Below are 14,879 nucleotides of genomic sequence, written 5' to 3'. Positions count from 1 at the left end.
CGGACAGGACACAGGCAATACTTACACCATATTGGCGTTCCACCAATGTGGATTCTCCTCAGGCTGGGTTGACAAAATCCCTGAAGCTGAAATATGAAATGAAGCTTGATGCAAAACGTGTGTGTGGAACAGGAGAATACAGACATGACATGAGATTGACACCGACAGACAAAACGTGAGCTGACGCTACAGGATGGGAAGGTTACGTGGTAAAAGGCTAAAAGCACAGATAAACTGTATTAAAGGGAGTGAAACACACTGGGATGGACAGATTTTGCCATTGACAAACTTACCAGTTTTTGTGGCTGGCCACCCTTTTGAGCTCATCAACCTTCTCATGGTGTCATAGCGCAATTCACAGTTCTCCCGGTTAATGCAGTACCAGCCACCTAACGGGGGGTAATAGATGGAGAGTGGATTAGCCAATGCTGAACCAGCATAATACCAAAATACAAGTACAATTCACAAAACCTGTGCTGGGTATATGGCCTTGAAGACCAGCTGCTTGAAAGCCACATAGGACCTTAACTGGGTCAGGACAGCTGAACAGGAAGAATGCACTACCTGCACTGTACCTTTTTATGGCGGAGCTACAGGGACAATTCAAAACTACCCTTAAGCAGGACAAGTGACTACCAGACACACAGATGCCATCATATGCAATGCAGGATCAGCAGTCCTGCATTGCATGCAATGACGCCAGGTGCCTGTCCATAATCTGGTGCATTACGGGGAAAGGTTCGTTCACCCTTCCTAGGCAGGAGCCACAATACATGGGCAAGGATATGAGCACTCCATTGGGCATTAGGGGCAGCCCGGCTGTCTGATGATCACCCGATAATAAAAAATGCTCACCAACATTTTCATTGGCAAGGTCTTACAGCTTTTCGTTTACTGGTGTTGGATAAATATATCCAGCAGACAGCTGCTAGAAGTTTTCATTTAAGGGTTTCTGAATGTTGGCTGGTAAGGCAAACTTTGGTTCATGTTTGGTATTGGATGAAGCTGCATATTAACTTCACCTGAACCAAACAAAGGCATGTTTCAGCAGCAATGATTACAATTAAACTTCTAAATATCTCCAACTTAATTAAAAAATACAAATTAGTGCCAACATTTGGTTTATAAATATCTTATACCCCTCATATTTCCTTACCCCATGGGACTGAGTACAAAGGCCAATATACAACCAGGGTAGAACAAGTGGACTGCCAATGACAATATGACCAGTAGACTGCATAGTCCTCAAAAATGGTAACAAGAATCCCAAAATGTAGTGAATAGGGTCCCATTGAGATGATCTTGCCATTTGATCCCCCCCAACAGTTTTTCATGACCCGAGTTGCTGCTTTATAAAAATGCAAGTAGTAACACCATTCCTTTCTTTGCCAACTATGGCCAATAAACTCAAGTGCTATCAAACATCTAAGACCCTTCAGAAACCATGCTTCTGTGGCTTCTTTCTACCACATCTTGCCGACTGACATTTTATGCGTGATCAAAGGAATAAAATATCCCACATGCTTTTTTTTAATCTGGCCCAGATATAATCAGGTATGACAGGCAGGCAGATCATCAATCAAGTCCAACCGTAACCAAAACTTAAGCCATGGGTGGACTGACCCTTTAAATAGAAGCTTTTAACTCGGTAGAACTAATTCTACGGCCCCCTAAACAAATGAGATTTTCTATGACTTCTGACAGCGTAATCCAGTGAGTATGTAAAATAAAACTGCGAATAAACTGAATAAAATGCAAAGTATATTTTCCCATCTGAAGAAGCTTTCATGTGGACAGCGGCTGATTGGCAAACACCGCCGGCCCTCAGTGTAAGAAGTGGTTATACTTATGTTTTCTTCAAGCCTGGTCTTAACCCCTGACCCGAGGTCATGCTAACATGTCGTTCGTTCATTCATTCATTCAAGAACGTGTTTTGGAAGCGAATGGTGTTCTTACAACTCCCCACCGCAAGCTCTGTTTATTTTCTCTTCCTCCGTTTGGGCAAAAGGCCCAAAACATCTAGCAACGAAGAAAAAAAAAAAGAAAAGAAAAAAAAAATGATAAGTTGAGTTTTACCTTCCAAGAAGACAAGCCACCGCCGGCTCCCTTTGGACTCCTTTAGGTAGTAACTAGAAAGTAAACACAAAACTGACTCTTAGTCTGTGGACTGCTATCAAAGGAAAGATTTTGGAATCATGAATACACAGTGGCTTTGAATATTGATATGGAAGAGAAACACAGAGGAGCTATATACCACACACAGATTTTACTTGGCCGGCACGTACGGTTTTAGGCCAAATCTAAACCTACATGACGGCCTTCCTAAAACAAAATGTATTCAATTATCATCATCATTTCCTTACAAGTACATGAAGTATTAGTTGCCTTGTTTATTTTTCTAAAGAAGAAATATAATCTGAAAATGGAAATGAGGAAAAAAACCTATGAGGAAATGTAAATTTACATGATAACGTAGTAGTGGAATGATTTCAAAGGTAAAAGTATAGCGATTCCCTTAAACAGAACATTGCTAACCCCAAAAATATACTTGAATAAAAAGGAAAGCGACAAGCAAGGTTTTTTATAGGCAACAATGTGCTGTATTCAGTGAAAGGTTCTCAGAATACAAATACCAATATAAGGATCTCATATACCAAGTATCCAATAATTGGCTAACAATGTTGGTGCTAGACATATGCCACCTAATGCACACATAGTCGTAGCCGTGTATAAACCACAAGTACAGTCTGGGGAATCGCATTCGCGCACCCAGTATATCCAATGCGTTTTGCCCAATGAGGGCTTCCTCAGGGGTTGCTGCATGATAGTGGGGTATTAACATGCACTAGAGGCAATATTTTCCAGAAATGGATATACATCCGTGTGAGTTAGAGGATGACCCACCAAGCGTGTAATGTAATGGGAGAATGAAAAAAGCCAAGGTGGTGAATACCTGGTTGTAATGAAGGAAATACTTGGGCCAACGGCTGAAATGATGAGCAGAAGCTGCTCGTAGGGGAAAAAGGGGACTGCAGCCAAAGCCTCCCTGTAAGTAAAAGAACACATCAACCCCTGAGGAAGCCCTCATTGGGCGAAACGCGTTTGGTATACAGGCTGTGCAAATGTGACTCCAGCGACTGTACTTGCGGTATATACACGACTTATACTGTGAGTGCATTAAGTAGGTGGCATACGTCTAGCACCAACTTCATTGACCAATTATTGGATCCTTGGTATATGAGATTCTTATATTTTTATTATTTGTATTCCATGGGAACCTGTCACGGATTACAGCACATTGTTGCCTATAAAAACCCCGCTTGTCGCTTTCCTTTTTATTCAAGTAAAGAAATGTAAAGCCAAAATTAAACTTAAATGTAAAGACATAATATACAGCAATAGCTACCTGCTAAAGGATGGCTAATCATTTTCATGTACGTCTGACAACAGGACCTCCATTACAATTATATTAAAGAAAATAAACCCATAAGAACGTGCATTTAAAACACATCTACATGTAGTTTGACTTTACAGTTGTACTTCAGCCAATTATTTTGGGGCACAAAAAAAATAATTCAACAATCTTTGATGAATGCTCACTAAATCACCATCACAAAATCCTCTTAACATAAGTCTACTTACAGTTGTGCACATCAGACCATAGGACCTACATATATATATAGATTGCTCTGCTATATCAATTATGAAGTAATTAGTTGACATTCCTTCCTTATTGGAATTGGAAGTGCCGATGATGTCAAAGGTCTCTAAAGGAAGCCGGAGATGGGAAAACTATTTGTTTTGCAAATTAATTCCTGTTCATGTTACACAGCATCTGAATTCAGCAGGTCAACATCCGGCAAGAGGAAAGATACAAGACTGAATACATATTTCAGATTTGAGGGTTGCTGTGGGCATTTAACCAGAAGAAATTGTAAAAAAGATCTAAAAAAATGGTTTGTAAAATTTTATTTTAGGAAGATTTTACACTCATTCTTACTAATGAAGTTTCCAAAGAATTTCGACCACCCAAATCTAGCATATTGTATTTATATTCGTATGTCTCTATAGACTTTTTTTTTACAACTCTGCATTACTTGTAATCTATCTATCTATCTTATTATGTCTAGGAGAGAGGACATGAATGAAGATCTCTTCCAAAAAAAACAAAACACCACCGATAGTGCAGCTTCTATTCTTTTCACAATAATATGCCTGCAGTCTACAAATTTACTGATTTTAGGTGGTTTGGGCGTTTATTTATCTTTGGTTAGCCCATTTCCTCAGAAAAAGGTGAACTAAACCTATAGGCCAAACATGAATGAACTTTTGTGAACCTGCATGAGAGTTGCATTATTCCGACTTGGTAATTCAAGATAGCTAGACAGTTGAGTAAGTTTATTTTATTGCCTGTCCTTTCTACAATAGGGAACCTGCATGCTCATAATTTTGTATTAAAACTTTAGTTCTACTTTAATATGTCCATAATTTAGCACAAATAAAATAGAAAAAAATTCCAGTAAGAAGAGTGGGAGTACAGAAAGTGTACATACCTAGGAACTCGGCACAGATCCCACCAGTTGAGTCCCCATGGATAGAAGATATTGTCAAGGGGTTCCAACACAATCCTGGGTGGACTGACCCATAAGTCCTTTAAGCCCATGTCCGCATAACAAGTGTACAACTGAGTGATGGATTGGACATACAGCAATCATTCCTTCCTTGACTGGTGACCATGCAGATATTACTTGTATACCAAGACTTGAGTCTGCAGTGTCTCTAAGCCATATTACTCTCTTATGAGCTTTACTTTGTTTTAAGGCCATTTAAGTCTGCAGCTTTCTATAAAATCACCTGGTGAGTTGCCCATAAAGCTCCTGGTTCAGACATTCCCTGTTGCAGGGCAAGACCTATCAGTTGAGTACCAGTCCTACACAAACAGAATTTTATAGGAAAAGAAAAAACAGTTTTTGATAAAAAGATCTATAGCAAACTAAAACCATCTATTTACAAGGAATAGAAAGTAGCATTCCATATCTAACACTTCTACTATGGACATCCAACTGGCTACTTTAACAATTGTCCAACATTGGTTTCCCAAAGTTCTAGCCTCCCTTTTTCTATTTTTATGCTATAGGTATGTTTTAGAAGAAGGAACATTTTGAAAACTACTTCTTTTCCTGCCAGATCCAATAACTTACCCAGCTGGGCTCCCATCATTGCAGGTAACGGACTGGTTGCGCAGAAGATGCAACTTCATCTCTTCATCCAGTCGTTGAGCCGAACATGGGTACAGCGATTGTGCCAGGTTTTTGATCTGAGCCATGAAATTGTCCATGTTCCCTTCTACTGCTGTAAAATCCAATGGGAAGCTCTCCCCACCCCCGTCAGTCCGCTCCCGGCTGCTGGGTACCAGTTGCTGCCCACGTCTCCTCAAGCTTTTCCTGCTTCCTGCGGTTATGGCACTGAGCAGGAGCAGCAGAGTAACACATATCCCTCCAGCCATGCCAAGCTCACCGTGGAACTCTGCAGAAAAGACACATAATTAATCAGCTGTTCAATATCCAAGGGAACAATGTGAAATATAGCTCTTATGATAGTTTCATGTCTAACTGCTTGTCACATTCTAAAGGACCTCTATATCTTAAAAGTCTTTTGCAACCAAGGTTCCTCTAGAGATTGGTAGGGGTTCCCCAAGAAGTTATGGGTTGCCTATCCATTGGATGGTGCCTGCATAGTTTTGGGCCTGACATCTTTAGCAAAGCCAATGGTATGGGACCAGTGTATCATCATTTGTCTCAGAATATTGGTGTCAGTAATTATTTAACTTTTAGTGATCTGTAAGAAGCTTTCCTTTTTCTCACTGACCATCAACACTAGGTTCTCTTTTCTCTCTACTGGCCAACATAAGGAGCCGTTCCTCCTTGTACTCTCCATCAAGACAAGGGGACAACTTTATTTCCAGTTGGCTCCAAATGTAATAGGGCCCTTTTATACTTCATCTCAGCACCCAAGAACGAGAGATGAGGTTCCAAATGTAATAGGGCCCTTTCATACTTCATCTCAGCACCAAAGAACTAAAGAGATAAGGTTTAGTTCTAGCTAACTACACACATAAAACTGGAATGCTCCACACTGTCCCATCCTGAGTACCATAAGGTGTAGCCTTCTTCTACATCTCAAACAGAGGGTTGTTTTTCCTGCTGCTGTACAAGAAATGGGGACCACTATGCCTCCAGGTGCCCACCAATGTAATAAGACCCTTTTTACTTTCACTGGCCACCATGTTCTTAGCACCAAGAGCCAAGGACACAGGTTAAGGTTTAGTTCCCAGCTAACGTCACATGTAAAATTGGAACAGTTCCAATTGTTGTACCTTAGCAGTGGTCCATTGTTGGGAGCCAATCCTAAGGTTTTGTTCAAATGCCTACAATTCAAAGTTGTAAACTTTCAAGAATGTTTTCTGAATTCCGGCATGTTCACCCATCATAACCATGAAGAACAAATATGTCAACTAACAACTTTTCTGGGTTGGATTACTAATTGTAACAACAGTGGATCATACCTGAATGTTACCATCAACTATTTTAATCTCAAAAGCTCTTATGATAGGAGTCAGGAACAAAGTGTTGTCACCCTGTAACCTAAAGCACCTAAGCAAGGCCCGTCATGGCAAGATCACCAGATATTATTAAAAAGAAATTCTCTTGAATTGACATTAGCACCTTAAAGATTATGAGATGGTAATGTTTGGGTTTACATATCCTTCCGTAAATTCGATACATCGAGTTACAAAAAGTTCTTCTTTAAAACGGCACCCCACAGGTAGCCTCCATATATTTAGCTATATAAACCACAGTCCCTCTGCTTATAAACACATTTCAGGCCGCTGCCAGTCCGAAGCCTTCGCAGACAGAACACGCTTGTTCTCGGCTAGAGGTCATCAAGATCACAGCTGCCTCGGAATGTTTGAAGCTGTTTGAGGATATGAAACACAAAACGTGCTACAGAATTCAAAGCAGCGATGAGTAGCGTTCTCATATTGCTGAATAAGCCAATAAGGATTTTTACCTGAACCAGATTCAACTGACTAGAACTATGTTTGAAGGCCAAACGACCCCCAATTTTCCAAAAATAGGGAGTGCAAATATTTATCAAAAACAATTGCTTGGTCTTTGTAGAAGGACATGAGGGTCAGTGATGCTATTAAAGGTCCCGTGGTGCAGCAGTTCCCCTCCTCACGGACCTTTGTTGGTGGTGTTGATGATAAGTAAAGAAAACTTCCGAAATTTATCCAGTGTATGGGTCCCTGGCAGTGACAGACACAAACAACAGCACTGCCCCTGTGCAAAATTGACTGGTAGGCACCCCCAAAATTTTGCATTCTTCTCTTTTTTCTACCCCCTCCAGCCATTTTTGCTCCTGTCTTGGGCATCATGGTGGCTCAGTGGTTAGCATTCTGACCTTTGCAGCGCTGGGTCCCAGGTTTAAATCTCAAGACAGGACACTATCTGCATGGAGTTTGCAGGTTCTCCCCATGTTTGCATGGGTTTCCTCTGGGTACTCCGGTTTCCTCCCACTGTTTTTGGGGCAAGCCAAATAACCTATGGTAGGGACATTAGATTGTGAGCTCCTTTGAGGGATAGCTAGTGACATGACTATGGACAACGCTGTTTAAAATGTCAATGCTATATAAATACTGTTTAATAGAACCATGCAAGTTGCTGCAGGGGCCCCTGCTGACTGAAGACAGCCTGGGGGCCCTTGTGCAGCTGTACAGTCTGCACTGCAATGTCTGCCCCTGGCCATTTGCTTACACAACTGGGATGCATTGTGATAAAATTCTAAAAATGTCTCTAAAGTCGCCAACTTAATTCAAATCTTCTTGGGCGGGAGCATGATCAATCAATTGATAAATAGACTCCGCAGGCTTCCTAAAAAGATAGCCATAACTATGAAAATAAAATGCATTATTATGAATTGAATAGAATTTTTTTAAGCAAATGAGAAAAAAAAATACCATATAATTTTTTTGGCCAGAAAATCACTGTCAAAGGACCAGTTAAGGCAATTGTTTTCAATTGGTAGATGAACTGTTGTATTGAAATTGCTTTCTCTGCCATAATCGATATTCTTAAGATTAAAATACAGTACAGAAAATGGTAAACAGTTTCCTAATAGGTGAGCATCCATCACAGACAACGTGTACAATTTAGATTGGGTATATCGGTGAACTTGAATATCAGACAAGTGTACAGTATATGAAATATTATGGTACAAATAATAACTGCAGCGTATGTCTTGCAATCAAATGATCGATAGATAGTCCATTTTTCTTAAATAAAGCCTGTGCTATGTACCACAGCGGCAGGATTCTGGGAATGCTTTATTAATTGGTTGTTATTGTAGAGCAAAGAGAAAGTATCTTTGTAAGAGAAGAAGCTCTATTCCTTACAGTAACAGAAGTGGAGCGTGGATGAATATTCCTTGCTGGGGGAGAATATTTGAATCAATGGATTACCCAAATCAAAGCCCTGTATACACATCAGGTATCTTTCACTTGAAATGATCTTTAGTGATCATGTATAATGAATGGAGAATAAGCAAACAATGGTTGAGCAAGTGGCACCTTGCTATGCTTGCTTTAAAAGGAAAGTAAAATAGTCATCACCACTTGGTGCGCCATGGCAGACAACATCAAGGGATGGCTGTATACATGTCACAAGCAAGACCCTGCGCCTCGGGCAATAATTACCTAGCATATAGCTTAAGGCATACAGTTGTCTTTAAAGCAGTTGACTGCATCCCTCAACCTTAGCCATCACTTACCCATAGGGTTTATTAGGGTTGGGGTAAGTACTAACTTAGAGAAATAGAACTCAACAGACTTGGGGGTAAATGCTTAGACCTTGGGGTTTTTGGCAGTGCTTTCACATTTACAAAGAGGTGAACTACGGTACTGCTCATTTACACTATTCCAAAATGTGGTGCCATTGGAACAGGAGAGGATTTTTTCGATGGCGACAACTTTACTTTGTTGTACCACATAGCCGTTGTGCAAGAAAAAAAAAATACAGCCTCAATTATGCAAGTGTATCCCTTGGTCCATTAATTCCAATGAGTAGCCCATACACCTTTGGATGGCTCAGGGCCACTATGAGTACTCACCAGCTAGTAGGAATGAGTTGGGCAAGTGAAGCACATAAAAACAAAGAAACTTTTCTGCAAAGACACATTGAAGAACTAGAAGGAACAGGGTCTCAGGATCAGATTTTTAGGTGGCTGCCATTAAAGGAGAGTGGGCATTTATGAGGGGGTGCTGAGAAGGTCCTGGATTTGCCCCCTTCCAGGTTAAATAAAAAAAAATGAGTGTGGGGGTATGACAGGCTAATATCTTAGTATGTAACTGTGCAAATATCAGGTCTTTGCGATTCTTAAACTGAGAAGCTGTGATGGCAGAGGCACAAGCAAGTTTCACGTCGTTACGGGCCATCATGAAGTTTTTGTTTCTCCAGGGAAAGTCAGCAAAGGACATTCACAGTGAGATGTCACAAACACTGGGGGAGAAGTGTCCTTCCTACAGCACTGTCACAACCCGGATATCTTGTTTCAAGACCAGGCATTTCACCATTGAACATGCGCCCCCCCAACTTCAACTGACCTGAGATGCTGTCCATGAGCTAATTATTGAGGAGCGGCGAATATCTGCAAAAAAGATCGCCCAGATACTTAACAAACCCAACACGCTCCCGTGAGATGTCATCACCACTATCCTAGACATGCGCAAGCTTTCAGCAAAGTGGGTGCCGAATTGTTAGAACAGTGATCAGAAGAAGGAATGAGTTGAAGCATTCAAAGCTGTTTTGGCTAGGTTAGTGACTGAGGATGAAACCTGGCTCCACATCTATGATGCTGAAACCAAGAAACATTCAAAGGAATGGTGCCACAGCGTGTCCCTGTGGCCGACGAAGTTCCGAACCCAGAAATCGCCTAAAAAAGCCATGGCATCTGTTTTCTGGGACAAAGATGGTATTCTGTTGGTGGACTACCTACCTCAGGGCTCTAGTATCACCGGACAGTTTTATGCTAACCTCCTGAACCAGCTGAAGGAGGCAATTAAGATGAAACGCTGTTGAAAGTTGACAAAAGGGATCCTTTTCTTGCAGGACAATACACCTGCGCACACATCCAACGTTGTGGCTGCCAAATTGAACACCCTGGGTTTCCAATTGATCCACCATCCCCCCTACTCACCTGACCTGGCCCCTTCGGACTATTATATGTTCCCGAATTTGAAGAAACACCTGAAGGGGCAAAGTTTTGAGGACATTTCGGACGTCGAAGATGCTGCAGAGAGCTGGTTTGCGGCCCAACCAAAAGGACTTTTATTTGAACGTCTAGAAAAGCTGCAACTACGCTGTACATAGTGCATCAGTCTCAGGGGGAATATGTTCAATAGATGTGTTATTTCATAACTCTGGCTCTCTTCTTTCTGGGCAAAGCCAGAAACTTCTCAGCACCCCCTCATAATAAGAAATTTTACCAAAATAAAGTTGTGCAGGGGGTGCAGATTTTCACCTTTCTACTTCAACCACAAACCATTTTGAGTTATTCCTCTGAGGCTGTGCATGAAACATTTATCTTCCTCTCATTGCATCATGGTTACAATTCAGAGCCATTTAATTTGTAAGGGCAACATTGCCCAGAGGAACAAAAAGTTTTGTGCATTTAACATCTGAACAATCGTGTGCAGAATGGATGAAAGCCATCGCCCCCAGGACTTGTGACATCAGCGAACAGGACGAGGAGTAATGGTGAGGTAGATGGAACACTGCAAGGCGGACTTTGAAGTCTCGGCCAACTTTTAAGACATGAAAGCCAATGATCAGGGTGGGAATATTAATAATAAATATGGGAAACTTAAAGTGTAGCCATAACTTTTAGACCAAGGACACAACCACCATTCCTGACCATGTAGGGGAGGTATATCACATAGAATATTTTTTGGGTTACATGTGCCAGGCACCCTGTAGCAAAAGGCAAGGCTAATCATTTGAAGAGTGAACAGTTGAGCAAGTACAGAATTCTGACTCTGTAATAACTTTTTGTATACCTCAGTACAAATACTTGCAGCAAAATGGGAAGCCAATTAGGTGTGTTGTAAGCAAAATTGACAACAGGAACAGACTAAAAGAAGGGCAAGGATAAATTGATGATGCTCCTTCTCCATCCAGGTGATCAAGCTTTATTGATAAACCGCTAAATTGAAAAAAACAGGCCACTAGACTGGATTTCAACTACCATGGCAATGGTTCAACAGACTTACAAATCTTTCAGCAGGTAACATTACTTGTATATGAATCTTTGCATCATTAGATGGTTCGGCTGGCCAATCATACACAATACGCCAGCCAGGCTATAGCCAGCTAAGCACCCCGTGGCAATACCAGGTCCAGTTGGCCGTCACCACTGCACCCCCAAAACCTGCCATCTTCACTAACTTCCTGGGCCATTCATAGTGGTGACACAAGGCACAAACCCGTGCAGTGTAACCAGAAGAGCACAAAAACCACTAGAAGAAGGTCAAAGGTTTTATGGATGAAGAGAATTTGCATGGCAAAAACCTTTCCTTTTGGGTTTAGTTCCACTTTATTCAGACATGCTCCATTCTTGTCACTATCAATAAGCCCACCCTGAGAAATACTATGCAGCCATCACTGGATGTAGTAATCAATATACAATCATACAAAGGATGAAAGAGGGAAAACAGTATTTTGTATTTAAAGATGACAATTGTTTGATACAAAACTTTAGCAAACTAAATACTGTGCAGTCAGTGTTTGCATCCATTTAATGTAGTTTAATGTGTTTTTTTACGTTCACAGGACACCCCCGTTCCTCCCTCACCGTGTCACTTTCCATCTCTCTTTTCTCCGTTTTTCCTCTCCCCTCTCCTCCATACTCCTGCCCACACCCCTTCCTCTTCTGCGGTTCTGGGTGTCGTCGCTCCACTTTGATCTCAGCTTTTTTTGGCGTCCTCCTTTTTATTCTCCCTAAACCACAAACAATGTCCATGGAGGGGGTGAGGGAGAAGGGGAGAGAATAAGGAAAGGGTAACTACAGACCCCCTGACTTTAGGTCAGCGTAAACCCTCTAATTAAAATAAAACTTGGGGGGTAGTCCCAATAATGATCTCTTTGAAAAGTTCTAATTGCGAGATTGAGCTTTTCTACTCCTTCGAAAGACTAGGATACAGGCGTCCATCATCGTTTAGGCCAGGTTCAAAAATGAAGGGTGATACACCACACCCAAGTATTACTGTGCATGCCAAAGCAATGCCCTTCAAATTTTGGCATATAAATAAAAAACAACACAGTACAATAAAAAAAAAAAAAAACAATGTGTGAAATCAGTGTGAAAATTGTTTTATAGTCACGTCCCTAGAAAAAGGTGACCATTCACATTTATTTACACTCAACTACCTAAATATAAGTAGCCTATTAGGCACCTTATATATATTTTGCTTCTTTTTAGTCTTAAGTATGAACCTGCATATCATCTAAACAATTGTTCACACATTAGAATACATGTCATACCTAAATGATTTACTGTGCAACAATCCTATGTTGGATATTATATGAGACTTTACTAATAAGCTTTAAAATGTATATATCAAATATATATATTCATGTGCAATATGTTCCAAAAACATACATACAACTACCTCATACACCCCACATTATCCAATCTTAGCACATATCATACTGTAATTATTTCATTGAATATATTTTGCAAGACTGCTGTACACTTTATTGTGGTTTCTTCTTTTGAACTTATATGAAAACCATACAGTGCTTAAGCCAACACTCCCCTGAGGAAGCTCAGTAAGGCAAATACGCGTCGGAATCGGATAAGACCAATACGGGTATCTGTTAAAAATAGCTAGAACTTTATGTCTAGTAGATATATTCCAGCCTGTTGAAAACAGAACTAGAATGTATATATGTCAAATGATGAAAGTATGATAATTATATTTGAAACCAATAATGTATCAATACATAATGAATTATTTTACCTAAAAATCTTGGGAGCTGGAACCTCTTTCAAACAAAAAATGGCGTTTCCAACAATAAGGTAAGCCAAGTAGAACAAGGTTGCAGGGTAATAATACTGTCCACTAAACATTTAACAGTAAAAGAGCATTCCATCCTGTACATCAGTTGCATACATTTTTAAAGGAATATTAAAAAAAAAAAATCAAATAAAAAGAAAGAAAAGAAAACAATAGGGCGAGAATAAGGAGAAGGTGTGAGGTTTGGTCTGTGGTCCGATACAGCAGTAGTCCCTTGTGGCTTCACCATTTACTCAGAGGTGGTTGCGTTTGAGCACCGTCTCTGATCCAATACCCTTGATTGAGCCGTAAAGTAGGCTTTCCATGGAGCCCATATTATATCAAACTTGTCCAGTCGGTCGTGCAACCTTGCCATGAGCAGTTCCATTCATTCTGAATGGCACCCCAAAGCACCTGTAGTTCAATAAAAAACAAAAAGTTGTGCTTGCACATTTTGGTGTGCTGCAGTCGATTCCTATGAATGGGCTACCTTTCCGTATTGTAGGAGAACGGACATTTGTACAACTGCCCCTTCATGGACAAATAATGTGAATCAGGCTATAAAAATGTCAATCAGCCAACTGATTTTTAGCTCCTCTGAGAAACAGTTAGTGACACGACTAAAAATTCTATAAAAATGATGCAGAAGATATTATTGCTATATACTGTAAATGCACAAATAATCAATTCTTATACAATGACATGAATAGTAAATCCTATGACAGTAATGAAAACCCACAAGGGTTCAAACTAAAAATATGAATTTCTCAATATATGTGCCTATCACGATCAGGAGTTTGTTGGACATCCCAAAACCATGGGCATTAACCTTAAAAAAAAATAATTTACCCAATACATCAATAAAAAAAAAGTCTTGGGTCATCTCAAACTGAAAGCATCATCGTTAAACTAATTTCAGAGACAATACAGCTACAGAATGTCTTAATGCCTTACCATTCTCTTTCACATTTATCCTTACAGTATAAGGGATAGAAAACTTTAAAACCAGGTCAGAGAACAAGGACGTAATCCAACATCCTTCTAGATATGTATTCTATTTTTCACATTGATGGAATGCATGGAACCCATTGAATAGAAGGGGATATTGTGAAGTCTTAGGTAAACCATGGAAGTGATTTTTTTCTTTTTTTTCAGTTTGTGATCTCTATTGACTTCATGTGTACTGCAGCATGCAAATCATTTACGACTAAAGGCAATAAATGAAATGGCTTCTTTCTGCACTGCTGAGACTGCAGACAGACGGAGTACAAACAAAACAAAGTTTTCAATGAGCCTTTGATGACTGTTCTCAAAGTATAGTACTAAGAAGTAGAAAGGCATCCAAGTGAAAACATACAGAGATCGCTAGACTTGGGCTGAAAGCAAATATTTGTCCTAGGAGTATGCACTCCATAGGGTGAGGGAATTTAAGGACAATTGTACAAAAAAAAGGTACAGCTGTCCTTTAAGGAAAAAAGGAAAAAAATTTGAGCAGGTAGTTCATTATTGCAGAAAGGACTGGATGTCCCCAAAACTAACTGGCCAGTTGCAATCTTCCCAATATATTGGGGTGGCCCAAGAATAATTGAACTCCAATGAACATTCACAAGTATTACACCATTCTGGCCTGGCCAAGCATGGCAGCTGAAGACCCGAACCTAAAAGAAGATATCAGCACCCGGAGCAAGAACGTTTAGTTCCACTTTAAAGAAGCTTAACAGAATAGACCCGGTTGCAATTGGATTGAAAATTAAGAAGAAAAAAAAAA

At 40.3% G+C, this 14,879-nt stretch overlaps 1 protein-coding gene across 1 annotated transcript in view; it reads right to left on the bottom strand.

Moving 5' to 3' along the window:
- NOTUM (notum, palmitoleoyl-protein carboxylesterase) overlaps window positions 1-14,879 on the bottom strand; it is a 42,244-nt gene that overhangs the window by 15,243 nt on the left and 12,122 nt on the right. The window contains exons 2-5 of the mRNA XM_072403393.1: window positions 5,202-5,526; window positions 2,077-2,129; window positions 294-389; window positions 26-86 (exon numbers count right to left, since the gene is read on the bottom strand). Coding sequence (XP_072259494.1) covers window positions 26-86; window positions 294-389; window positions 2,077-2,129; window positions 5,202-5,506 — 515 coding nt within the window. The 5' untranslated portion in view covers window positions 5,507-5,526. The remainder of the gene's footprint in view (window positions 1-25; window positions 87-293; window positions 390-2,076; window positions 2,130-5,201; window positions 5,527-14,879) is intronic.

Source organism: Pyxicephalus adspersus, chromosome 3, assembly GCF_032062135.1.
Source record: "Pyxicephalus adspersus chromosome 3, UCB_Pads_2.0, whole genome shotgun sequence".
NCBI classification, from domain to species: domain Eukaryota; kingdom Metazoa; phylum Chordata; class Amphibia; order Anura; family Pyxicephalidae; genus Pyxicephalus; species Pyxicephalus adspersus.
This window is presented reverse-complemented; position numbering and strand designations above follow the sequence as displayed.